At 40.7% G+C, this 26,058-nt stretch overlaps 1 protein-coding gene across 1 annotated transcript in view; it reads right to left on the reverse strand.

Moving 5' to 3' along the window:
• lsamp (limbic system associated membrane protein) overlaps nucleotides 1–26,058 on the reverse strand; it is a 550,120-nt gene that overhangs the window by 8,006 nt on the left and 516,056 nt on the right. The window contains exons 4-5 of the mRNA XM_060943389.1: nucleotides 9,357–9,497; nucleotides 1,915–2,035 (exon numbers count right to left, since the gene is read on the reverse strand). Of these exons, the coding sequence (XP_060799372.1) occupies nucleotides 1,915–2,035; nucleotides 9,357–9,497 (262 nt within the window). The remainder of the gene's footprint in view (nucleotides 1–1,914; nucleotides 2,036–9,356; nucleotides 9,498–26,058) is intronic.

Here is a 26,058-nt window from a genome sequence, read left to right on the forward strand (position 1 = left end):
ATATATATATATATATATATATATATATATATATATATATATATATATATAATTTCCATATATAAATTTATAACAAGATTAGTCTCCTTTTGACTTTACTTGAGGGATTAGTCTCTGTATGTTCAGTAAATTTACTCACGACATTAATTTAATGATACAATAATAAATTTTACTGGTGGGATTAGTCTCTGCAAGTTAAACAAGCATATTTGTGGGATTAGGCTACACACTCTAAGCAGATTTATTGATGGGATTAGTTGATGCATTACATGCACAACTATTGGACTATTGAGATTGGCCTTTGCATACTAAGGAATTTTACTCATGGGGTTAGTCCCTCTTTGATTGTAGTAGTGTAAAAGGTTAGCAAATTTAGTAGTGTAATTAGTCGCTGTATGCTAAACAATGTTACTACTTGTTTTTGGAGCCCCATCAAAAGCAAATTAATTTGTAGTATTCATGTATGAATGCAAAGCAGTTTTGCTCGTGGGATTAGTCTTTGTATGCAAAGCACATTTTCTAGTGGGATTTGTCTCTACATGCTAAGCACTTTTACTAAGTGGATTAGTTCCTAATTAAGTCATGGGATTCACTTTTATATATTAAGTAAATTTACTCATATGTTTAGTTTTGTTATGCAAAGCAAATTTAGTAGTGGGATTAGTTTTTACATTTTAAGCAAATGTATTAGTGGACTTAATTGATAATTTAACTAATGGGACTAGTCTTTGCATGCAAAGCACATTTACTCATAGGGATTAGTTTCTGCATCCCAAACACATTTGCTCGTGGGATTATTTCTCAATTAACTAGTGGTTTAAGGGTTTTCTTCAATGCTAAACAAATTTAGTAGTGGCATTAGTTTCTGCATACTTAGTAAATGTACGAGTGGGATTAGTTTATACATGCTACGCAAATTTACTAGTGGGATTAGTTTTTGTATTCATATCGAAAGTAATAGCAGGATTGGTCCCTATAGGCGAAGGAAATGCATTTTTACATACTCAGGAAATTTATTAGTGGGATTAGTTTTTACACTCTAAGCAAGTTTATTCGTGGAATTAGTCAATAATTTAACAAATGAGATTTTTCTCTAATCCCTAAATTTCACTAGTTTCTGCATGCTAAGCACATTTTCTAGTGGGATTATTTCCAATTTAACTAGTGAGTTGAAGGGTTTCTTTTTAATACAAAGCAAATTTAGAAGCAGTATTAGCTTCGGTGTACTTGGTAAACATACAAGTGGTATTATTTTCTACATGCTACACAAATTTACTATTGGGATTAGGTTTACATTCATACCAAATGTAATGGTGGCATTAGTCCATATAGGTGACGGAAATGTACTTTTACATGCAAAGTAAATATAATAGTATGTTTAGTTTTGATATACGATGCAAATTTAGTCGTGGGATTAGTCTTAACATTCTAAACAAATTAATTAGTGGAATTAGTCGATAATTTAACAAACTGGATTAGTCCCTGCATGCTAAGCACATTTATTTGTGAGATTTGTCTCTGCATCCAAAACACATTTGCTAGTGGGATTATTTCCGAATTAGTTTTTTTTTTTAATGCAAAGCAAATTTAGTAGTGGCATTAGTTTCTGTATACTTAGCAAACTTCCTTGTGGGATTAGTTTTTATATTCTTACCAAAATTAATAGTGGTGTTAGTCCCTATAGGCTAAGGAAATGTACTAGGAGGATTACTCCCTCTATGCTAAGTGTACTTCCTACTCCTATTTCTCTTTGCTAAGTGGTGGGATTTGTTCCTGTCTGTAATTGACTTCACTAGCAGAATTAGTCCCCCACTGCGAAGTGTATTAACACACAGTCAGTATCAGTTCCTCTCCGCTAAGTGACAGTCCCTCTATGCTAAGTGTAATAAGTGTATATACTGGCAAAGATTGTACCTCTTGTCGTCTCGGTACCACTCAAACTCTGGCTTCGGCTTAGCCGAAGCGTCGCACCGCAGAACTCCCGGACGTCCCACCTGTGTCTCCGAGCTCTTAGCCCCTTCAATAAAAGGCGGATCTACACGAAAGAGAGTTACAACAAAAACAAAACCTTCATCTTCTACACAATAGAAAACAAAAGGCTAAATTTCCCAGAGATAAAAGAAGATGAAGGACTGAGGAGAGAGACACACTGCAGCCATTGTTGTAAAATATATTACACTCAGTCACAGCCTGAGAGATGGTAAATAAACACACAGCGGCTCTAGCACAGTTATAGATTATGATCCTTGTATATTATATTACTTTATTTATCTTCCTCAGCGCTGAGACTGGAAACTTTACCAATAAACACATCACTGCTGCATATTAAACAGTGTAATATATTCAGTGTGTGTTTGGGTGGAGACTGTATACACACACTCATCATAAATACGCTCCTGTTGTCTCTCAGGATGACTTTAAATTCAATTTAATTACATTCTTATAAAGCAATTCTAACAACAGATATCATCACAAAGCAACTTTAAAGAAATCTATAAAGAAGGCTGAATTGACTTAAATTTGCTTTGTCGTAAGCATATAATGAGATTTATACCACAATGCTGTTGAATTCTGGATTGTGATTAGTCAGAACGTATAGTTTCTTTCAGTGTTTATAGCAGCAACTCGGACTGCAGTGCAGCTGCAAGTCACAGGTTTGTTTGAATTCACTTATCGTTTCTACAGTAAACTAATTCAGAATCAGTGATGTAGTGCGATATGGTGATGCATTACATAGACATGAGTGTTTTAGTGGGAAATACACCACTTGTATTTTTCATCTGAGCTCCATATGGGACATGGAGAACCAAAACTGTGACAAAAATCTCTATATGTCACTTGTGAGGAAATCGATGAATTGTTTTGATAAATTTGGGTACTTTTTGTTTACGAATGTGTCGATATAATAAAGAAAATCACATGCTGGCTTGAAGATATGAAGTTTACCGTATCTTCTCGGGTTGAACACCTCACATTTTTCATCTGAAATACATCATGGATCTGAGTGACATAATTAAATAATATTGACTGGTGTTGAGTGGTTTATTAGATGTATTTCATTCAACTAGCATGATACTGAATGAGTCAAAGACAAGTAGCTGAATGGAATATACCTGATAGAGCACAAAAAAATAGCCATTATTATTATTATTATTCATACACACTCTTCATATCAGCATTCTAGAAGGCCAACGCTAGCTTACCCCCAAGTTGGCACTATTAGCGCAGCAGTGAAGTCACCTTCCACCCGGTGTAGCATTCATCAGTAGCATGGGCTAACAACCGAGAAACTAAGATTTCTGTCCCAAGACTCTTCTTCCACGCATACTCGCCACAGCATTTTTCACTCAGACTTAAGTATTTATTTCCAGATGTAATTTTCTTAGTTACTTTTAAAATCAACATCGGCAGCTACACACAACGGAGCGACCTGGCAGCCAAAATTCTCTCAAAATCTTCTGTATTTAATGAAGCAAACCTGGCAGCCATGTTTGTTTACAAACTGTCACAGTCGCTCACTAGTGCTGAAGTTTTACATCTCCAACATGTCTCTTTTCCAGTTTTTCGATGTCCGTTGATATGTTTTTCTCTTGTAAATATGCGTGAAGAATATATAATGAAGTTTTGGTAGACTTTCAGGTGTTCAGTTTCAGTTTATTTATTTAGTGCTTAGTGGTGTAATACAACCCCGATTCCAAAAAAGTTGGGACAAAGTACAAATTGTAAATAAAAACGGAATGCAATGATGTGGAAGTTTCAAAATTCCATATTTTATTCAGAATAGAACATAGATGACATATCAAATGTTTAAACTGAGGAAATGTATCATTTAAAGAGAAAAATTAGGTGATTTTAAATTTCATGACAACAACACATCTCAAAAAAGTTGGGACAAGGCCTTGTTTCCCACTGTGAGACATCCCCTTTTCTCTTTACAACAGTCTGTAAACGTCTGGGGACTGAGGAGACAAGTTGCTCAAGTTTAGGGATAGGAATGTTAACCCATTCTTGTCTAATGTAGGATTCTAGTTGATCAACTGTCTTAGGTCTTCTTGGTCATATCTTCCATTTTATGATGCGCCAAATGTTTTCTATGGGTGAAAGATCTGGACTGCAGGCTGGCCAGTTCAGTACCCAGACCCTTCTTCTACGCAGCCATGATGCTGTAATTGATGCAGTATGTGGTTTGGCATTGTCATGTTGGAAAATGAAAGGTCTTCCCTGAAAGAGACTTCGTCTGGATGGGAGCATATGTTGCTCTAGAACCTGGATATACCTTTCAGCATTGATGGTGTCTTTCCAGATGTGTAAGCTGCCCATGCCACACACACTAATGCAACCCCATACCATCAGAGATGCAGGCTTCTGAACTGAGCGCTGATAACAACTTGGGTCGTCCTTCTCCTCTTTAGTCCTAATGACACGGCGTCCCTGATTTCCATAAAGAACTTCAAATTTTGATTCGTCTGACCACAGAACAGTTTTCCACTTTGCCACAGTCCATTTAAAATGAGCCTTGGCCCAGAGAAGACGTCTGCGCTTCTGGATCATGTTTAGATACGGCTTCTTCTTTGAACTATAGAGTTTTAGCTGGCAACGGCGGATGGCACGGTGAATTGTGTTCACACATAATGTTCTCTGGAAATATTCCTGAGCCCATTTTGTGATTTCCAATACAGAAGCATGTCTGTATGTGATGCAGTGCCGTCTAAGGGCCCGAAGATCACGGGCACCCAGTATGGTTTTCCAGCCTTGACCCTTACGCACAGAGATTCTTCCAGATTCTCTGAATCTTTTGATGATATTATGCACTGTAGATGATGATATGTTCAAACTCTTTGCAATTTTACACTGTCGAACTCCTTTCTGATATTGCTCCACTATTTGTCAACGCAGAATTAGGGGGATTGGTGATCCTCTTCCCATCTTTACTTCTGAGAGCTGCTGCCACTCCAAGATGCTCTTTTTATACCCAGTCATGTTAATGACCTATTGCCAATTGACCTAATGAGTTGCAATTTGGTCCTCCAGCTGGTCCTTTTTTGTACCTTTAACTTTTCCAGCCTCTTATTGCCCCTGTCCCAAGTTTTTTGAGATGTGTTGCTGTCATGAAATTTCAAATGAGCCAATATTTGGCATGAAATTTAAAAATGTCTCACTTTTGACATTTGATATGTTGTCTATGTTCTATTGTGAATACAATATCAGTTTTGGAGATTTGTAAATTATTGCATTCTGTTTTTTATTTACAATTTGTACTTTGTCCCAACGTTTTTGGAATCGGGGTTGTACATGGAGGATAAGCAGTATGATAACAATATTGCATGCCGTCAATAAACCCATTAGAAGGGAATAGAACACATGTTTTTATTCCATGGAAAAAGTGGCCCGTATGTATAATAATTCCCAATATTTCACTCTGATGACGTCACTCCCAGTGTTTTCCCACGTGTTGTCAAAATGGTCAACCGGTTCAAAATTAAAATTCTTTTGATTAACTTGCGCATTTTTTTGGTGGATGTGTCCATATAATATAAAGAACATTACATGGTAGCACGAAGATATGAAGTTAATCTTCTTATGACATCATCGGAGTGAAATATCGGGAATTATTATACATCCAGGACACTTTTTACTGGAAAAGAGTGTATAATAATAATAATAATAATAATAATAATAATATTGGCTGGCTTTTTTCATGGTATATCAGATATATTCCATTCAGCTATTCATCTTCAACTTGTTCAATATCATGCTAGTTTTTCAACATGAGAAGATAAACTTCATATCTTCAAGCCAACATGTGATTTTCTTTTTATTATATGTCGAGATAATAAAAAGAAAATCACATGTTGGCTTGAAGATATGAACATTGGCTTGGCATATCGTTAGCTTGAAGATATGAACATTCACATACAAAAAGTACCCAAATTTATCAAAACAATTCATTGATTTCCTCATGAGTGACATATAGAGAGTTATATCACGGTTTTAGTTCTCCATGTTCCAGATGGAGCTTGTAAGAGAAATACAAGTGGTGTATTTTCCAGTAAAACACTTGTGTCCATATTTTATTTATATATAAACATTTTGTGAGCTTGTGTGATTATACTTTTATGATTATTAAAGGCCTAGAGAAATGTATCCCCTTCCTCCTTGGATAATAATAGTACAAGTCCCGACAATGAAAACTTATAATAGAAACCCACGTCGTAAATGTCGGGAATATTCAGAATTTGTCGAATTTAAATTTCCTGCCAAGGGAATCCTGGTACCAAGGTTGCCATTATTAGCTGGCTTTCACATGACGTCACGAGTGTGAGTGGTTTTACCTGCGGTTTTTCCACTGACGTCCACACAGTGTAGCTTCTGTCCGACTCTCTGCTAGATTACATTCATTTTGACGGAAACTTGCGACAGAACACGATGTAGAAAGAGAGACAAATCGTTAAACTACAATCTACGACTGTTATGGAGAAGAAGGGGGGAGAGAAAAAAAAGGGAAAGTGCCTGGAAAGCGATGTATCTCTGCCGGGTGCAGGAACACAAATGCCATGGAGGGAGTGGCCCTGTTCCCTTTCCCGAAAGATAAAGGTAATCACTAATTAGTCAAGACTTTGCTACAATGAACTGCAAAGGATTTTGTTTCCAAGATACTTTAATACTACTAACTTGAGGAATGCATCTTCAACTTCCAGTCATCCAAACCCCTTAAGGCCTGGAGGTGAGCTCACACCAGGGCGAATAACTTCCTGAGGCACGGTCCTAGTGGCCTATGCCCATGCTGGTTTGCTAGGACTATGGGGCATGGAGGTGCATGCGAAATCTTGCCTCGCTGTGAGCTTCCCTGGCTGAGTTATGAATTTTTAAACTCTGCCTTGATCAGTGAATCATATGGAAACTCAAAGCACGGAGTACAGCTTGCGCCGGCGTGAATAACGTCCCGAGGCACAGTCCTACTGGGCCGTGCCCATGCTGGTTTGTAGGGGATCGTGTAGAGGGAGGTGCCTGCAAAATTTGGCTTTGCTGGGGCCTCCGGTGGCCGAGTTATGAGTGTTTAAAGCCGGCTGAAGCCATGGATCAAATCGAAACTTAAGGTTCATCATTGTCACCGTCACTGACTCCGCTCTCATCGGACAATTCTGGCTTGAATCAGTACGGTTCGATACCTCTCTCTTCTTCCCTATCGCTGGCCACTTCTTCTTCTTCTGTCAGTACATCAGCATCAACTTGAACTGACAAAAAACTACTAAAACTTGAATTTTCTCCCTCACTAAATTCCTGCTGGCTTTGGTGGCTCATGTTGTTGTTCGTGGCTGACACACACCTGTGACGTCATGTGGCTCCCGTCTGCTACTTCCAAGCGGTTCTGAATGGGCTAAATTTACTTGGCTTTTGCCTGCAGAATATATCCGCTACCGTGCGGTTTAGTGAATAGTTGCCTCTGTCCAAGGATTCAATAAACCTCGCCAAATTTAACTGCTGTTCTGTTTTAGCACCAAAAAAAAGCATTTCTCTTGGCCTTTAAGTCTGTCATAGCAATTTGGCTTGATTTGCTGCAAACGAATCAGTTGATTTAATAAATTAAAAACAGCAAACAAAACTAAAGCAAAACACCTAGCGTACCCTACAAGGAGACAAAACCTACCAGCTTGGACAAAAAAACCCAAAACTGTTCAATACATTAAAAAACCTGGTCTGTGGCATTGTAAACCCCTTTCTTCCTGAACAGCAGGTCGGATTGATTGGCAGCGACATGCTTTCAAGGTGTGTTTTGTAATATGCCACTCAGGTGCAAAGGAAAGTCATGAGGAATGAGTCGCAGTGAGCAGCAGGGCTAAAGAGATGAAATGAAACACGAGTCGACCCGGTGCAGACAAATAAGGTCAGTTTTCGATATCAGCCCTGACATTTAGAGCAAATATCAACAGGAAAAAGAAGAAACAAAACTCCTACATGAGTTAAAAGCTTTTTGATGGTTCTAATATATTTTTAAAACATGCAGAATGCTAATTCATGTCTGAAGGTTTGAGATGATGATATTGCCACAGGCTTAATATGAAAAAAAAAAACAACCCACAAAAAGTATTTCTGTATTGGTTTATATTATTATGCATCCATCCATCCATTATCTGTAGCCGCTTATCCTGTTCTAGAGGGTCGCAGGCAAGCTGGAGCCTATCCCAGCTGACTACGGGCGAAAGGCGGGGTACACCCTGGACAAGTCGCCAGGTCATCACAGGGCTGACACAGACACAGACAACCATTCACACTCACATTCACACCTACGCTCAATTTAGAGTCACCAGTTAACCTAACCTGCATGTCTTTGGGGGAAACCGGGGCACCCGGAGGAAACCCACGCGGACACGGGGAGAACACGCAAACTCCACACAGAAAGGCCCTCGCTGGCATTGAACCCAGGACCTTCTTGCTGTGAGGCAACAGTGCTAACCACTATGCCACCGTGCCACCCTTTTATTATTATTATTATTATTGATAGGCTCCAGCTTGGGGCAGCACGGTGGTGTAGTGGTTAGCGCTGTCGCCTCACAGCAAGAAGGTCCGGGTTCGAGCCCCGTGGCCGACGAGGGCCTTTCTGTGCGAAGTTTGCATGTTGTCCGCGTGGGTTTCCTCCGGGTGCTCCGGTTTCCCCCACAGTCCAAAGACATGCAGGTTAGGTTAACTGGTGACTCTAAATTGAGCGTAGGTGTGAATGTGAGTGTGAATGGTTGTCTGTGTCTATGTGTCAGCCCTGTGATGACCTGGCGACTTGTCCAGGGTGTACCCCGCCTTTCGCCCGTAGTCAGCTGGGATAGGCTCCAGCTTGCCTGCGACCCTGTAGAAGGATAAAGTGGCTACAGATGTTGAGATGCGATATCTGGTCATAGACTGACATGACTGGTAGTTGTTCTCATCATAGCTGTTACTTATCCAACATAGCACAGCACTAATTGGTAGATGATGGACTTAAAAGCTTTGCACCACTGTTATTCTTCATCTTATTTGTATTATTCGTTCATCTGCTCATATGGAAACACTCTTGAAACAAACTATACAAGTTTGCTAGCTAGCTTTGCCGTATTGCTAACTATGCCGTCAAAGCTTTGCTGTGTTCTCAGCTAATATCAGAAGCTGGCAAGTGACTAGGAAATCTATGAATAAATAAGCATTCCTAATGAAATGCAGCTAAGTTCTGATTATTTCTGTCAATTAAAATGTGAGGTAATAAAAACAGGAAGTCATTTTTCTGCAAATAAAAACCTTCAAATGTCTTAATATAAAATTACTGTGAAGCAGTGAAGTTTAAGTATTCATAAGTTTTCATTTTTTCATCTTTGCACTCAGGTACTTACAGTTGACGACCACATTGATGTAGCTGACGTCGGGTGTAGAGACATCGTTGCTCGCCTTACACTCGTAGCGGCCAGCCTGAGTGCGCATGATGCTGGAAATTTCCAGATACTCGCCCACATCCAAAGTCTCCGCTGTTGAGACTTAAACAGAATCAAAATTAGCATCAGTGTCATCATCATCATCATCAACATCATCATCATCAGAAAACATCTACTGGTATCAGGTACTGGTCTGATACCATGCTAATTTACTCATAGTGGTAAAAAACAAAACAAAACAAATGCTCTTATACCAACATATACACTCACAGGCCACTTTATTAGGAACATCCTAATAAAGGGACACCTGCTGTTTGATGCAGTTGTCTAAATCAGCTGAGCCCTTGGCAGCAGCACAATGTATAAAACCATACAGATACAAATCAAGAGCTTCAGTTAACGTTCACAATGTTCAAACATCAGAATGGGAAAATTTGTGATCTCAAAGTGTGACTTTCTTTCACTGTGGCATGGGTGTTGGTTTGAGCCAAATGGACTGATTTGAGTATTTGAGAAACTGCTGATCTCCTGGGGTTTTCACACACAGCAGTCTCTAGAGTTTACACAGAATGGTGCAAAAAAACAAACACTGAGTGAGCGAGTGACATTTCTGTGGGTGGAAACAAATGCCTTGTTGATAAGAGAGGGTCAGAGGAAAATGGAGAGATCGGTTTGAACTTTTTTGCCAGGAAGGATATAGTAACTCATATCATCACTCTTTACAACCGTGGTGAGCAGAAAAGCATCTCAGCATGCAACAGCAGAACAACACATTGGGTTCCACTCCTGCAGCCAAGAACAGGGATCTTCGAATCAACAACAAGTTCCTGTTAAAGTGGTCGATGAGTGTACCGTATATGACATTGTTGCACTAAATGACACAAAATGACACTGATCTGGCCATATTTCATGATCGATGATGACAAAGTAAAGCAGACTGCAAGCTCTGCTCTGTGAAAATATCTTCAGCATCTACCTACAACACAAATGACCTGATAAAACATCCTCATATGAGCTTGAGGGGTTCACAGGTAGCAGCACACATTGAAAACAAAAGTTGTAGGGCTAGGCGAGAAAAAAAAACGTGTCTCCAGACAGCACTAGGTGAGTGAAAATAAGTATTACTGGCATCAAGGGACTCAGACGCAGTGAAAACAAAAGCCTGCTTGCAGCTGTGCAGAATGAATTTTCTGAAGTGAAACAAAACCAGCTCTGTGTTTGGAACCCTACTCGATCCAAGATAACTGATGAAGCCAGTTAATACACTTCATTTGAAACCAATTCATTAACATTATAAAGAATAAGTCTAGCAGTCTTTGAACATGAACTATTGCGGTTCCTGTGCGCCTTTTCATCACCACAATTTAAACTATAAATATAAACAGAGTGAAATTAAATATTCCCTGATGCCCATGACTGATTAATGCTAATCTGCTTAATCCTTACACACACACACACTCTGTTAATTATTTAAAATGTCGGATGATATTGTCCTTCAGACTGTGAAAACTTAACAAATGTGAGTTTTCTCAGTAAAATTCAGCTACAAAGCCTTTTTAGTTAGCTTTGTAGCAAAAATCCATGCTAGCTAGCTAACTAGTATTCAATAAAGTTATCCTTAAATGTTAAAAAGTCAACTAGGTTTATTGTTTGCTTTTAGTAAAACTCCATGCTTGCTAGCTAGCCAGCATTCAATAAGGTTACACTTAAAACTGCTAAAAAGGCAATGAGTTTATTTGAGCTAGCTTTGGAGCAAAAAAAAAAAAAAAAATCCAAGCTAGCTAGCTACTGTAAGTAGCATTCAATGAGGTTACACTTGAAAAAGCTAAAAAGGCAACGAGGGTTTTTAGCTAGCTCTGTAGCAAAAAAAAAAAAAATCCATGCTAACTAACTAGTGTAGGGTTTCCCGAGTCTAAAACCGGGACACTTTGTGCGACCGTGATACTCATGCACGCACACACGTTTTGATGTAAACATGTGCCGGCTCAAACCATGGCTCAGACAGGTGCTTTTATCATTTTGTAGAAGCTCACTTTTATCAACATTTCAGAGAATAATCAAGTATTTTCTTGTTCTCTACATGTACTTCTATCACAATTCGGTTAAAGTAAGAAAATCAGACAACAGATGTGATGATAGGGAATAGGCCAATAGCCTACATTTCAACTGATTTATTTCACCTTTGTGAAAACGCCAAGAAAATGCATTGCTTGCATATTAACATCAACATTTTATGCAATGAACTTTTTTTTTAAACAATAGGCTATGCATTGTAACAGGAATGAGTGCATGAGCCTAATCGTTGTCACCTCCGAACCTTTACCCAAAATGCCTCTGTTTAATCTTAACCAGTGTCGGCTATTAACTGTTTTGAAAACATGAACCCTGAGTTGATAACAGCATCAAACAAGTCAAGACAATCTGTGATACAGATTAAAGACAGATGAAACAGATGAAAGACAACAAAAAATGTTTCAGAAACACAGCCACCCAACCCACCCACCCTAAAGAAGATGCCATTTTATTGCATATATTTACATGATGAGTGAATTTGCTCCAGTAGAGCTTTATTGCCTGAGAGCCTGCTGTGAAACTGCGAGCAAGTATCGTCGAAATTGGCCCGGGTAATGAGCAAGGCTTTGAGAGTAGGCGCGGTCATGCGATTCCTCTCGTCAGTCCAGGTGTTGCTCATGAGTGAAAATATTCGCTCAACTGGAGCATTGGTGCCAGGTAGGCACATGGCAAACTGGCAAAGCTGGCTGACATTGCTATAAGGAATCTCCCTACTCTTGAAGTGCGCGAATATCTCTGCCCAGAGCTCATCCATTGGCTTGCCATCAGTGCTCCACTAAGCCACCTTCTCAGTGGTATATAGCCGCACAGATGACATCTTGTCAAACAGCTGGGTCGCGTCAATGTGACATTGATACAATTTTGATGACACGTACTGGAGGGACGATTCAACCTCATCCCATTGAAGGACAGTGTTGAGGAGAGTCCAGGAGAGGACCTCTATCTCTTAAACGGAGCTCCCCATTCCTTCAAGTATGAAATGCAACACTCGTAAAAGGCGCAGACAGTGTTGCGAAATTCTGCTGCCTTTTGTGGATCATCAAGGGCGCTCAGAAGATTCTTCACTTATAAAAGCGAATAATTTCCCAATTTTCCAAATTATTAACAAATAAATACGTTTCAAATCACTTTATTGGCTAATGTTTCATGTTTATTTCCACACACTATGTATAACCTAAGCCTAATGTTAGGGCAAAGTAGGAAGAATTATGCTTTATGGAGATGCTGATTTCATTCATCCAGCAGGACTTGGCACCTGCCCACACTGCCAAAAGTAGCCTAATACCTGGTTAAATTACAATATTCTAATTTTGTGAGATGCTGAATTTGGGATTTTCTTTAGCTGTAAGCCATATCAAAATTAGCACAAATAGGCTCATGGCTAGAAATATTTCACTTACTGTCTAAAAACTTAACTTTTTTTTCCTTAGCCTTTACTCCCTGATCATTTTCCTCTTTTATTTTAACTGCTCAGCCTTCAATTTGATTTCATTATTGTATTGTGTACAAAGATGGTATAGTGTAGGCCTATTTTTAAATTATATTTTCCTGCAGGGGGGGTAGATGTCTTTGGGCTTTCACGCTTACCTTGAGACCTGTGAACACAGCCAACTTTCTCTCCTGCAGTTTGCCTTGCAGGTTGCGCGGGTGATGGACTGAGTGCGCGGCTGTGTTTTTCTGCCTTTCCAGCGCCTTGACGGTATCGTTGAACAATGACAGCTGATTGTGCAGAAACCACATCCAGGCCTCATTAAGCGGGTTCTGTAAGAATTCAGCGATCGCCACAGGTGGTCTGTCTTGAGAGGCGAAGTAGGACTGCAGCGCTGGATAAAGCTTCAGCACTCTTTCGACAGCCGGACCTAGGGACAGCCACCACGTCTTACTTGTCCCAAGGATTGTTGCGTACTCGAGCTCGATTAAGTTGCAGAACTCTTTTAATTGCTCAGTTCAGACAGTAAAGATGTGGAAATGTCCGAAAACTTTCACAATAAAGCTCTCGATGTCACAGGGAAGGGTATCTGCAGCAGTTTGGAGAGCATTGTGAGCAATGTGTGCAGCACAGCCCACTCCCACTAACTCATTGGTGGAGGCCTCGTTTAATTTGAAAAGAACGTTGTTCATGCCAGCCCTAGCTCTCCCACCAAAGTTGGTGTTGGTGTTGTCAGCACAGAACCCAACAACTTTGTCAAGCAGGTTAAAAGCTCGGAGACTGCGACTGACCTCCCCAACAAGAATGTCGGATGTCTCACCTGGAACTGATGTGAATTCCAGGATTTTCACCTGCACCCCCTCTGTATCCTTGAAGTAGCAGATCACGATGGGAATAAGCTTCACCGCTTTATGATTGGATGCATCGATAGCCACCGAGACGTGATGAACCACTCCTAGGTCTGCCTTTAACAGATCCATGGCATGGGGTGAGATGACACTCGTCACGATCGCTTTGGCCTTGGTTCATGCACAAGTGAAGTGTTCGTCGTAAAACTTCCTTATCAGGCCCACGGTGCAGCCCATGGACCTGAAACTTTGATTGTGGTTCACCAAATGATAGGCAAAAGTACCCTCCTCAGCAGCCCGTTTGAGTTCAGCACTGCCAGCGCTAACTTTACTGAAGTAAGTGGCCACACTGCTAGCCCCTGCCTCTACCCACCGCTTGTGCTTCGCTGTTTTGAGGTGGTCTTTAACATCAGCACTACCACCATGAGCGATGGAGAAGGAGCACTTACAGTGTGTGCAGTAAGCTTCATGTTCAGCACCCTGGACTTCTCGGAGAAAGGGGCAAGCAACCTGAAAATCTTTTGAAAATGAACATTTTCTCTTTGGCATTGTCGCGTAGTAGTTGACAGCCGCTAGCGAAAAAAAAAAAAAACGTTATAATGTGGCCTCTATATTGCAACATTGTACAAATAGATACATTGTAAGGTTGACTGCGCACACACGCACATTGATGCTGAATTGCTAGAAGCTTTATTGACATCTCGTTGGCTATATATGATCACTGTAACTGGAACAGTTTGTTAGTGTTTGGTGTAAACCGGGACATTTCAGCATCCCGACAGACCTTTGTCGGGACTGGGGACACGCAACTCAAAATCGGGACTGTCCCGGTCAAACCGGGATGTCTGGTCACGTTAAACTAGTGTTTAATAAGGTTACACTTAAAACTGCTAAAAAAGCAACAAGTTTTTTTCAGCTACTTTTGCAGAAAAAAAAATCCAAGCTAACTAGCATTCAGTAAGGTTACACTTAAAAGTGCTAAAAAGGAAACAAGTTTATTTTAGCTGGATTTGGAGAAAAAAAAATCCAACCTAGCTAGCTAGCTAACTAGCATTTAATATGGTTATACCTAAAACTGTTAAAGAGTCAATTAGGTTTATTGTTTGCTTTTAGAAAAAAAACAAATCCATGCTAGCTACGTAGTGTTCAATAAGTTTGCACTTAAAACTGCTAAAAAGGCAACAAGTTCTTTTAGTCATCTTTGTAGCACAAAAAAAAAAAATCCAACCTAGCTAACTAGCATTAAATATGGTTACACTTAAAACTGTTAAAGAGTCAATTAGGTTTATTGTTTGCTTTTAGAAAAAAAAAAATCCAAGCTAGCTAGCTACCTAGTGTTCAATAAGGCGACTCATTTTAGATTTTTTGGATCACGGATCCGCCGACGGCAGTTAAATACTACCGCTAGAAAAATAAAAAGTCTGTGCATATTTTTATTTTAACCGCCGAAACGTACAAAAAGAAAGTAAAAAAAAATAGTCACATATTTTTCTTGTAACAGCACTGTATCCCTGGTCATATTTCTTTAAGTAAAAAGTATTAGAATCACAAATACAAACAACAATGTGTGTTGTGTCCACTTCAGCCGAGTCCGAAAACGAAACTATTTATGACATTGAGTATTCACTTGAATGTTTTTATGGTATTTACGAGCGCTTTATGACAGTGTCAGCCTCGTGCTGACCGTGGCTGACGCTGACAGCATGGATTCCGAGCTATCGCCTCAACTGTACGTAAGCATAAAGTGTGGTAAAGAAAAGTCTTTTCACTGTCTCACTAACCAAAACGTGGGCGATTTCGTCTCTCAAGCGTTGAAAGTAAACAATGAAAAGATCAAAACGATCTTTGGTTCTCAGAAAGAAGGCGGTGATGTAACGAGCACGATGCCGAATATGCCTGCCATAACGTTAGTTCGCGATTTTGGCTGCAAGTATCTGAGTGTGGAATTAGAAGAGGATGGTGCCGCAGAGAGTCCTATCGAATCAAGTAGCACGAACGGATCAGCCTTCGATGTGCTCATGAGAGCTCAACGGTCATATGACCACATACCTTCAGAAAAGTAAGTACTGGAATGCTAGTCCGGGTTATAAACTTTTACACAAGAACACACACACTATATATGTGTGTGTGTGTGTGTATGTGTGTGTGTATATATATATATATATATATATATATATATATATATATATATATATATATATATATATAATAAAATCTCCTTCTCACCCCTGGCGGGGGTGGGGGTGGGGGGTGGGGGGTGGTATCCATGTCATCCTCAAGCTCGGGTCCTCTACCAGAGGCCTGGGAGTTTGAGGGTTCTGCGCAGTATCTTCGATGTTCCTAGGACTGCGCTCTTCTGGACTGAGGCTTCAGATGTTGTTCCTGGGATTTGCTGGAGCCACTCTCCCAGTTTGGGGGTTACTGCCCCAAGTGCCCCCACTACCACGGGGACCACGCAACCCTTGACCTTCCACATCCGTTCCAGCTGCTCTTTCAACCCTTGATACTTCTCAAGTTTCTCATGTTCCTTCTTCCTGATGTTGGCGTCAGCTGGGATCGCCACATCTATCACCACCACCCTCTTCTGCTCTTTGTCCACCACCACTATGTCCAGTTGGTTAGCCAGGATCTGTTTGTCAGTCTGGAAGCTGAAGTCCCACAGAATCTTGGCCCTGTTGTTCTCAGCCACCTTCTGTGGTATGGCCCATTGGGACTTGGGTACTTCTATTCCATACTGGTTGCAGATGTTCCTGTATACTATCCCAGCCACTTGGTTGTGCCTCTCCATGTATGCTGATCCAGCTAGCATCTTACACCCTGCTACTATGTGCTGGACTGTTTCAGGGGCTTCTTTGCACAGTCTGCATCTTGGGTCTGATCTACTCTGGTAGATCCTGGCCTCTATGGCTCTTGTGCTTATGGCCTGTTCTTGTGCTGCCATGATTAGTGCCTCTGTGCTGTCTGTCAGTCCTGCATTATCCAGCCACTGGTAGGATTTCTTGATATCAGCCACTTCCTCTATCTGACGGTGGTACATGCCATGTAGGGGTTTGTCTCTCCAGGTTGTCTGTTCCTCCTCCTCCTCTGCACTCTCATCAGGGTTCTGCTGCCTGAGACATTCACTTAGCAGTTCATCCTTTGGGGCCATCTTTCTGATGTATTCTCGGATTTTCGATGTTTCATCCTGGACCGTGGTCTTGATGCTCACTAGCCCTCGGCCTCCCTCTTTCCGCTTAGTGTATATAGTCTCAGGGTGCTGGACTTGGGGTGGAACCCTCCATGCATGGTGAGGAGCTTTCTAGTCTTGATATCTGTGGCTTCTATCTCCTCCTTTGGCCAGTTTATGATACCAGCGGGGTATCTGATGACTGGTAGTGCGTACATGTTGATGGCTCGGACCTTGTTCTTACCATTCAGCTGACTTTTCAGGACCTGCCTTACTCTCTGGAGGTATTTGGCTGTGGTTGACTTCCTTGTGGCCTCTTCATGGTTTCCATTAGCCTGTGGGATGCCAAGGTACATGTAGCTGTCTTGGATATCACCTATGTTGCCCTCTGGTAGGTCAATCCCCTCAGTCCGGATCATCTTGCCTCTCTTTGAGACCATCCGGCCACACTTGTCCAATCCGAATGACATCCCTATGTCATCGCTGTAGATCCGGGTGGTGTGGATCAGCGAGTCTATTTCTCGCTCGTTCCTGGCATACAGCTTGATGTCATCCATGTAGAGCAGGTGGCTGATTGTTGCCCCACTACGGAATCGGTACCCGTAGCCGCTCTTCGTGATGATCCGACTGAGGGGGTTCAGGCCTATGCAGAACAGCAGTGGTGATAGCGCATCTCCTTGGTATATGCCGCACTTGATGTTGACTTGAGTTGGCCTCTAGGGTTGTCTTCCACATTTCCATTGAGTTCTGGATGAAGGTCCTTAGGTTCCTGTTGATCTTATACAGTTCCAGACATTCCAGTATCCATGTGTGTGGCATTGAGTCGTAGGCTTTCTTGTAGTCAATCCAGGCAGTGCACAGGTTGGTCTGTCTCTTCTTACAGTCTCGGGCAACTGTTCTATCAACCAGTAGCTGGTGCTTGGCTCCTCTGGTGTTACTGCCAATTCCTTTCTGTGCCTCGCTCATGTATTGAGCCACATGCTTACTCATTTTTGCCGCAGTGATGCCTGACAGGGCCTTCCATGTTGTGCAGAGACAGGTAATTGGCCGGTAGTTGGATGGGATGGGTCCCTTCTGGGGGTCCTTCATGATTAGGACTGTCCTGCCTTGGGTTAGCCATTCTGGGTGGGTTCCATCCCTCAGCAGCTGGTTCATCTGTGCTGCTAGGTGTTCATGGAGTGCAGTTAGCTTCTTCAGCCAGTACGTATGGATCATATCGGGGCCTGGTGCTGTCCAGCTCTTCATCTTTGACACTCTTTCTTGGACATCTGCCATTGAGATGGTTACTGGTTCTTGTTCTGGGAGGTTGCTGTGGTCAGCTCTTAGGTCCACTAACCATTGGGCATCGGTGTTGTGTGATGCCTTTCTTTCCCATATGTCTTTCCAGTATTTTTCCACCTCAGCTCTTGGTGGGTCTGACCGGTTGTTGTTCCCCTGCCACTGAGAGTACACCTTGGCTGGTTCAGTGGAGAACAGCTTGTTTATTCTCCTGGCCTCTCCCTCCTTGGTGTATCTCTTCAACCGGGTGGCCAGAGCTGTTAGTCGCTGTTTGGCAGTTTCGAGTGCCTCTGGTATGGAGAGTGAGTTGTACTTCCTGGGTGCCCCTTTATTCACCATATATATATACACAAAATTATATCTATACATATATATATCTATACACACACACACATATATATATATATATATATATATATATATATATATATATATATATATATATATATATAAAACATTTTTTGGGGGGGTTGTAAAACTCAAAATTTCTCACACTATGTAAAGAGGTTATATCATAACTTTGCATTCTTGTATATTTTTTATGTAGTATTCGTTTTTATGTAAATTAATATGATTAAAAATCTTGAACATTCATGTATTCCAGTATCATTATAGAACCTTACATTTCTTGAAATTATTCTTACTGATTATTATATAACCTTTCTCTCTGTTCTGGTATTTTCAATTGCATTTAATAGGGTGACTGCTGTCAGTATTCTTTTAAAAAATATGTCTGTAGTCAAAGTAACCAAATAAATGATTTCTGAGTACGTTTTAAAATTTGAAATACTGTATATGAAATCAGTATTAAAAGATGGAAGTGGAAGAAGTCTTTTTTATATTTTAAATGTTTGTGACAAGTATATAACTGAAGTCAATGTCTTGCATTTAAACTATATATATATATATATATATATATATATATATATATATGTGTGTGTGTGTGTGTGTGTGTGTGTGTGTGTGTGTGTGTGTGTATGTATGTATGTATGTAAAGTGTGTCTCTTGAATTTAAATTATTTTATCATCTTAATCCGACATTGAAATTTTGCCATGCAAAAAAAAAAAAATTGGACAAGGACACTTTAATTTTTATTTCGACCGACATCATCAAAAATATGTTGAAAAAATCCGTGAACCTAAAGATAAAAAATGGGTGGCCTAAGGTTACACTTAAAACTGCCAAAAAGGCAACAAGTTTTTTTTTAGTTAGCTCTGTAGCAAAAATATCCAAGCTAGCTAGCTAACTAGCCTTCAATAAGGTTACACTTAAAATTGCTAAAAGGCAACATGTCTTTTTAATCAGCTTTGTAGCAAAAAAAAAAAAAATAAGCTAGCTAACTAACTAGCATTCAGTATGGTTACAATTAAAACTGTTGAAAAGTCAATTAGGTTTGTTGTTTGCTTTTGGCAAAATACCCAAGCTAGCTAGCTAACTAATGTTCAATAATGCCGCTTTTCCACTACCAACGCGGCTGAGTCGGGCTGAGCCGTGCCGTGCTGAGTCGAGCTGAGCGGGGCTGTTGGAGTTGCATTTCGACTACAACCGCGCTGAACCGTGCTGGCTGGAAGTGGGTGGACACATTGGGTGGAGTTAGCGAAAGTGGGTGGACGTCAGGTGATGTCGTTAAGCAGCGCAAACAGTGACATCAGTGAGCTTTTAAGCGGTAGTCTCACGACCCGAATAGTAAACAATAAACATGGAGGACATGGAGTCGTTAGTGTTGCTGGTCTTGGTTCTGTGGCTTGTTGTCACCGACAACGCGGACAGATACTGGCAAGAGCGTATAGATGAGGCGAGGCGCATAAGGCTTCAGAAATTCTTGTAATTCGTAATTATTCTTCTTCCGGGTTTGCGGTGTTTACAGATCCCAGCGTGCTCGCGGGGCGTGTGTGAGCATGTGAGGACACTCCTCCTCACCAATCAGTGCACAGGGGAGTGTCTGCTCACGCCCCCAGCCTCACTCGGCACGGTTTGGCTCGCTTCAGCCCCACTCCCAAACGGTGCGAGTTTTAGGGGCTAAGCAGGGCTGAAGCGAGCTGAGTCGTGCTGGTTTTTGGTAGTCGAAATGCGAGCCGTGTCAGGCTGAAGCGAGCTGAAGTGAGCTGAAAAAGGGTAGTGGAAAAGGGCCATAAGGTTACACTTCAGACTGCTACAAAGGCAACAAATTTATTTTAGTTAGATTTGGAGCAAAAAATAAATAAATCCAAGCTAGCTAGCTAACTAATGCTCAATATGGTTACATTTCAAACAGCTAAAAAGGCAACAAGTTTTTTAGTTAACTTTGTAGCAAAAAAAAAAAAAAATCCAAGCCAGCTCGCTAACTGGTATTCGATATGGTTGCACTTAAAACTGCTAAAAGGCGAAAAGTTTTTTTAGTCAGCTTTGTAGCAGAAAAAAAAAAAATCCAAGCTAGCTAGCTAACTAGCATTCAGTATGGGTTACACTTAAAACTGTTAAAAAGTCATTTGTGTTTATTGTTTACTTTTGGCAAAAAAAAAAAAAAAAAATCCAAGCTAGCTAGCTACCTAGTGTTCAATAAGGTTGCACTTAAAACTGCTAAAAAGGCAACAAGTTTTTTTTAGTTAGCTTTGTAGAAAAAAAAATCCAACCTAGCTAGCTAGCTAGCTAACTCGCATTCAGTACTACAGTAGTTTCAGTAATACAAAACTGCTAAAATGGCAACAAGTTTATTTTAGCTAGCTTTGGAGCAAAAAAAAAATCCAAGCTAGTGTTCAATAAAGTTACACTTCAAACAGTTAAAAAGGCAACAAGTTTTTTTTAGTTAGCTTTGTAGCAAAAAAAAAAAAAAACTTAGCCAGCTAGCTAACTGGCATTCAATAAGGTTTCATTTAAAACTGCTGAAAATGCAACAATTTTTTCTTTTTTAGTTAGCTTTGTAGCCAAAACAAAAACATGCTAGCTAGCATTAAATAAGATTACAATTCCACCCATTATCCATAACCGCTTATCCTGTTCTACAGGGTCGTGGGCAAGCTGGAGCCTATCCCAGCTGACTACGGGCGAAAGGCGGGGTACACCCTGAACAAGTCGCCAGATCATCGCAGGGGTTGACACATAGAGACACACAACCATTCACACTCAGGATCAATTTAGAGCCACCATTTAAACTAATCTGCATGTCTGTGGAGGAAACCCACACAGACACGGGGAGAATATGCAAACTCCACATAGAAAGGCCCCCGTCGATCACTGGGCTCGAACCCAGAACCTTCTTGCTGTGAGGTGACAGTGCTTACCACTACACCACCCCAAGGGTACACTTAAAACTCATAAAAAGCCAACAAGTTTTTTCTTTTTTAGTTAGCTTTGTAGCCCCCCCCCCAAAAAAAAAAATTCCATGCTAGCTAACTAATTAGCATTAAATAAGGTTACACTTCAAACAGCTCAAAAGGCAACAAGTTTTTTTTTTTAGTTAGCTTTGTAACAAAAAGTCAAGTTAGCTTGAATGAGCATTCGATATGGTTACACTTAAAACTGTTAAAGTCAATTAGGTTTATTGTTTGCTTTTAGCAAAAAAAAAAAAAAAAAATCCAAGCTAGCAAGCTAACTAGTGTTCAATATCGTTACAGTTAGCATTTGGGATTATTTACATCAGGGCTGGTGAATGTAAAAGTAAATAATAACAGCGATGATATCATTAATTGTCGCAGATAGCATTGCTGATGATCCTTCATATTTTTGCTTGTGGACTGACATGATGTTTTGCGAGCTAACACAGTGCTAACTGAGTTATTAATGCGCTAATGAGTTTGCAGCTCCTATCTGAAGCCACTCTAGACTTCAGACTGAAGATAACACCTGTGCATTCAGTATAGGGTGACCAGATTTCCCTAGTCTGAAACCGGGACACTTTTGCGCGCGACCATGCTCGTGCACGCACACCTTTTTTTTACGTAAACGTGACACTCAGAGAGGTGCTCTTATCATTTTGTTGAAGCTCACATTTATCAACATCTCACATGAAATAAAACAAACAGGCATTTTGTTATCTAGTAGCATAGTGGTATACAGATCAGTTAAATTATGGTCAGACAACAGATGTTGTAATGGCTGAGAATAGGCCAGGCTATGTCCATAGGCCAAATTTAAACTGATTTATTTCACCTGTTTGTGAGAACACCAAGAAGAATGCATATGCACATGTAGGCTATATCTCTAAAATTGTATGCACTATAGCATGAACTTAAAAATGTAGCCTAGGTCAGAATCAACCTTACTAACCATTCCCCACAACTGAATGAATAAAGCAAGAAGATGTGTACAAAAGTGAACACTTTAATGGAAGGTGCAACAAGCTGTTCAACACAGTTGTCATATTGCTGTCAGAATGTTATGTTAAACAGAAACAAAAAAGAGACAAGTGATTTGAGAATATATACTACGGAAGCCGAGAGAGGCCCTTCATATAATCCTTTTTTTTATTCACCTTGTTATCCCGAGATAACGACATAATTAATTCAGGATCTCGAGAAAACAACACAACTAATTCGAGATCTCGAGAAAACAAAACCGTTATTTCGAGATCTTGAGAAAACAAAACCGTTATTCCGAGATCTCGAGTAAACAGCTGAGAAATGGTTCATTCAGGTGCGCCAAAAGACTTGTGATATGCTGACTTTGGGGCTATTTCTCATTCTGTATAGATGCAACTTTGGTCATTAGAATGTCTGGAATAATCGATCACCTAATAAGGCAATATTTTGATCAGGGGTTGACACAGGGAGAGATTGCATTAAGCCTTTTAATAAGGGATCATTTCAAAATTAGTCCGCGGCACCTCCGCAGAAGACTGGCCCGGCTTCGTCTCTACCGACGGAGATACAGTGATCCAGCTGAGATCATGAAATAATTGTTTTGTTTTCTCGAGATCTCGGAATAACGGTTTTGTTTTCTCGAGATCTCGAATTAGTTGTGTTGTTTTCTCGAGATCCTGAATTAATTATGTCGTTATCTCAGGATAACAAGGTGAATAAAAAAAGATTATATGAAGGGCCTCTCTCGGCTTCCGTAAATATACACTCAAACAAAACAGCAATAAAGGAGGAGAGGGGCGACAGCCCGAGGAAAGCCCCCACAGGCGCGCATAGCATTTGCAGCATAGGCTACCCAACTCAGTACAAGAACAAAACACTTACAGTGTGTGCAGTCGGCTTCGTGCGCATTGTTCTGCACCTCTCGGAGGAAGGGGTAGGTGCCCTGTAAATCTTTGGAAAAGGTACATTTTCTTTTCGGCATAATTGCTGCGGCGTTACTGCTGCTAGCTGCTAGACAAAGAACATTCGCGTCAGTTAATGTTTATTTTCTTGTTGCATGGCAACCCGTTCTGTTGTCTGGAATAATGTGGCTAAATAAACACCCATGCCACAGGGCCAGGGGGCAGTAACCAGGAAAGTTTGCGATTCCTGTCAATTCATCAAAATAGTAAATGCAGACATTTCTCCGCTAATGATTCCCACGCTGCTCAGTCGCAAACGTCTTGAGTGGCGAAAACCGGGACATATCCATGTCCCGACAGACTTTTGTCGGGACTCGGGACACACAACCCCAAACCGGGACGTCTGGTCACCCTAATTCAGTAATATCCTGACACAAATAAAATACTTCATTTTATACTTTCAGCTAACTTTTCAGAAGCACAGGCTCGAAAATGTTTTGGTGGAAGGAGGCCAAAGAGCAGGTATGAGCTGATAATTAGGCTTCTAAATATGCATGCCAAAATCTAATGAGAGATGTGCTCGACCTAGAAACGTCTCACACACACTTTGAAAGTATGTGTGGGATGACCTGGCAAATCTGAAAGCATCTTCTCTGGCTGTTCCTGCCCTCGCTAGTCTGTGTGTAGGTGTGTGACTGCTTGTCTTAATTAGCATGCCACATTACAGAACCCTCATTCCCTCCATCTCACCAAAGGCATTGTGGGTACCCGGAGGTGGACGCTGACTGGTGAGGTGAGTGTTTAGTTTATGGAAGAGAAAAGTGTAATTTGGAGATGATATAATGAGTCTTACCTAACAAAAGATGTAAGGGAGTTTAACTGTATGTTTACATTTAAAACGTTGGACCTGCTGAATTCATTCATTCGTCGAAATGACTGCACTCATTCAAATACTTTATCATTTCTACAGTAACAGCTCATTCACAGGGACTTGGATGTTGAATGATCCACATAAATAAAATAAAAAATGTCACTGACCCTGGAAGGAGTCTCCAGTTTCAGCACTTTGTAAAATGTAAACCTGTAACTAAGTTTCTGAAATTGAAAAGTTTCAGATCAGAGGAGTTTCATCGTAAAAAAACGATGAGCTGCGTTTTGTCTCATTTCCTAAGAAAGTTTTTCCACAATCTTAGAATGCTGTTCATAAAATTCATACATATATATAAATCACATCCCAAAACACCCAAACTTCCCGTATCCACGGTTATTCTGATTTTTATTCCTCTCTTCCAATCCAACATGACTGACAGCAACCGTGTCAAACTTTCTACACAAAAACATCTGAACAAATAAATAAATAACAGCTTAAAATGAACATTATTAGTGTTTTTAAAATTACATTCGATAAAATATGGGTGGCACGGTGGTGTAGTGGTTAGCACTGTCGCCTCACAGCAAGAAGGTCCGGGTTCGAGCCCCGGGGCCGGCGAGGGCCTTTCTGTGTGGAGTTTGCATGTTCTCCCTGTGTCCGCGTGGGTTTCCTCCGGGTGCTCCGGTTTCCCCCACAGTCCAAAGACATGCAGGTTAGGTTAACTGGTGACTCTAAATTGAGCGTAGGTGTGAATGTGAGTGTGAATGGTTGTCTGTGTCTATGTGTCAGCCCTGTGATGACCTGGCGACTTGTCCAGGGTGTACCCCGCCTTTCGCCCGTAGTCAGCTGGGATAGGCTCCAGCTTGCCCACAAACCTGTAGAAGAGGATAAGCAGCTACAGATAATGGATGGATGTATAAAATATATTTGAAAATGAGTGTGGTTTCATAGACTTCCACCCAAGGGCAGGTTCTGGACCAGGTGGGCCGCCCATCTCTGATTAGATGGTGTTAACATTCTTTTTTCTTTTTTCTAAGTAAAGAATTCATGATGTAAAGAAGTACCAAACTGTCGACTCTATGTCAGCATCGACTTTGAAAGGTTCAGTATTATTTTAACCAGTAGACGGCGTTTTGAGTCGTTTCCAACCCATAAAATGCAGATTTAAAAAAAAAAAGGTCATTTTGTCAATATTAATACCAGCATTGCTGTGTGTAATCACAGTGCCGTCATCTCATTTAGTTTACAGCTTGAAAAAAAAAAACAGATTTAAATCTGCAGGACCTCTTTAATATGTATTAGAATTTGCACAGCATTTTTGATGAATAAAACTATCGACAAATCTTGATATGTTTTATAATTCTTCATGCATGAAAGAGTTCAAATAAAAGCATGAGTACATCATGTTGTGTTTTTTTTTAATGCGGCTTATAAACGAGATCCAGACTAAAGAGACAGACAGAGAGAGACAAACAGACAGAGAGAGACAGACACACATACAGAGAGACAGATGGAGAGAGAGAGACAGAGAGAGAGATAGACAAACAGAGAAAGAGACAGAGACACAGACAGAAATAGACAGAGACAGAGAGAGATAGACACAGACAGAGAGACAGACAGAGAGAGAGACAGACAGAGATAGACAAAGACAGACAGAGAGAGAGAGACAGATGAAGAGAAACAGCGAGAGACAGACAGAAATAGAGACAGAGACAAAGCGACAGACAGAGACAGAGAGAGACAGAGACAAAGACAGAAGTAGACAAAGAGACAGAGACAAAGAGACAGACAGCGAGAGACAGAGATAGACAAAGACAG

This window comes from Neoarius graeffei, chromosome 16, assembly GCF_027579695.1.
Source record: "Neoarius graeffei isolate fNeoGra1 chromosome 16, fNeoGra1.pri, whole genome shotgun sequence".
Taxonomy (NCBI): domain Eukaryota; kingdom Metazoa; phylum Chordata; class Actinopteri; order Siluriformes; family Ariidae; genus Neoarius; species Neoarius graeffei.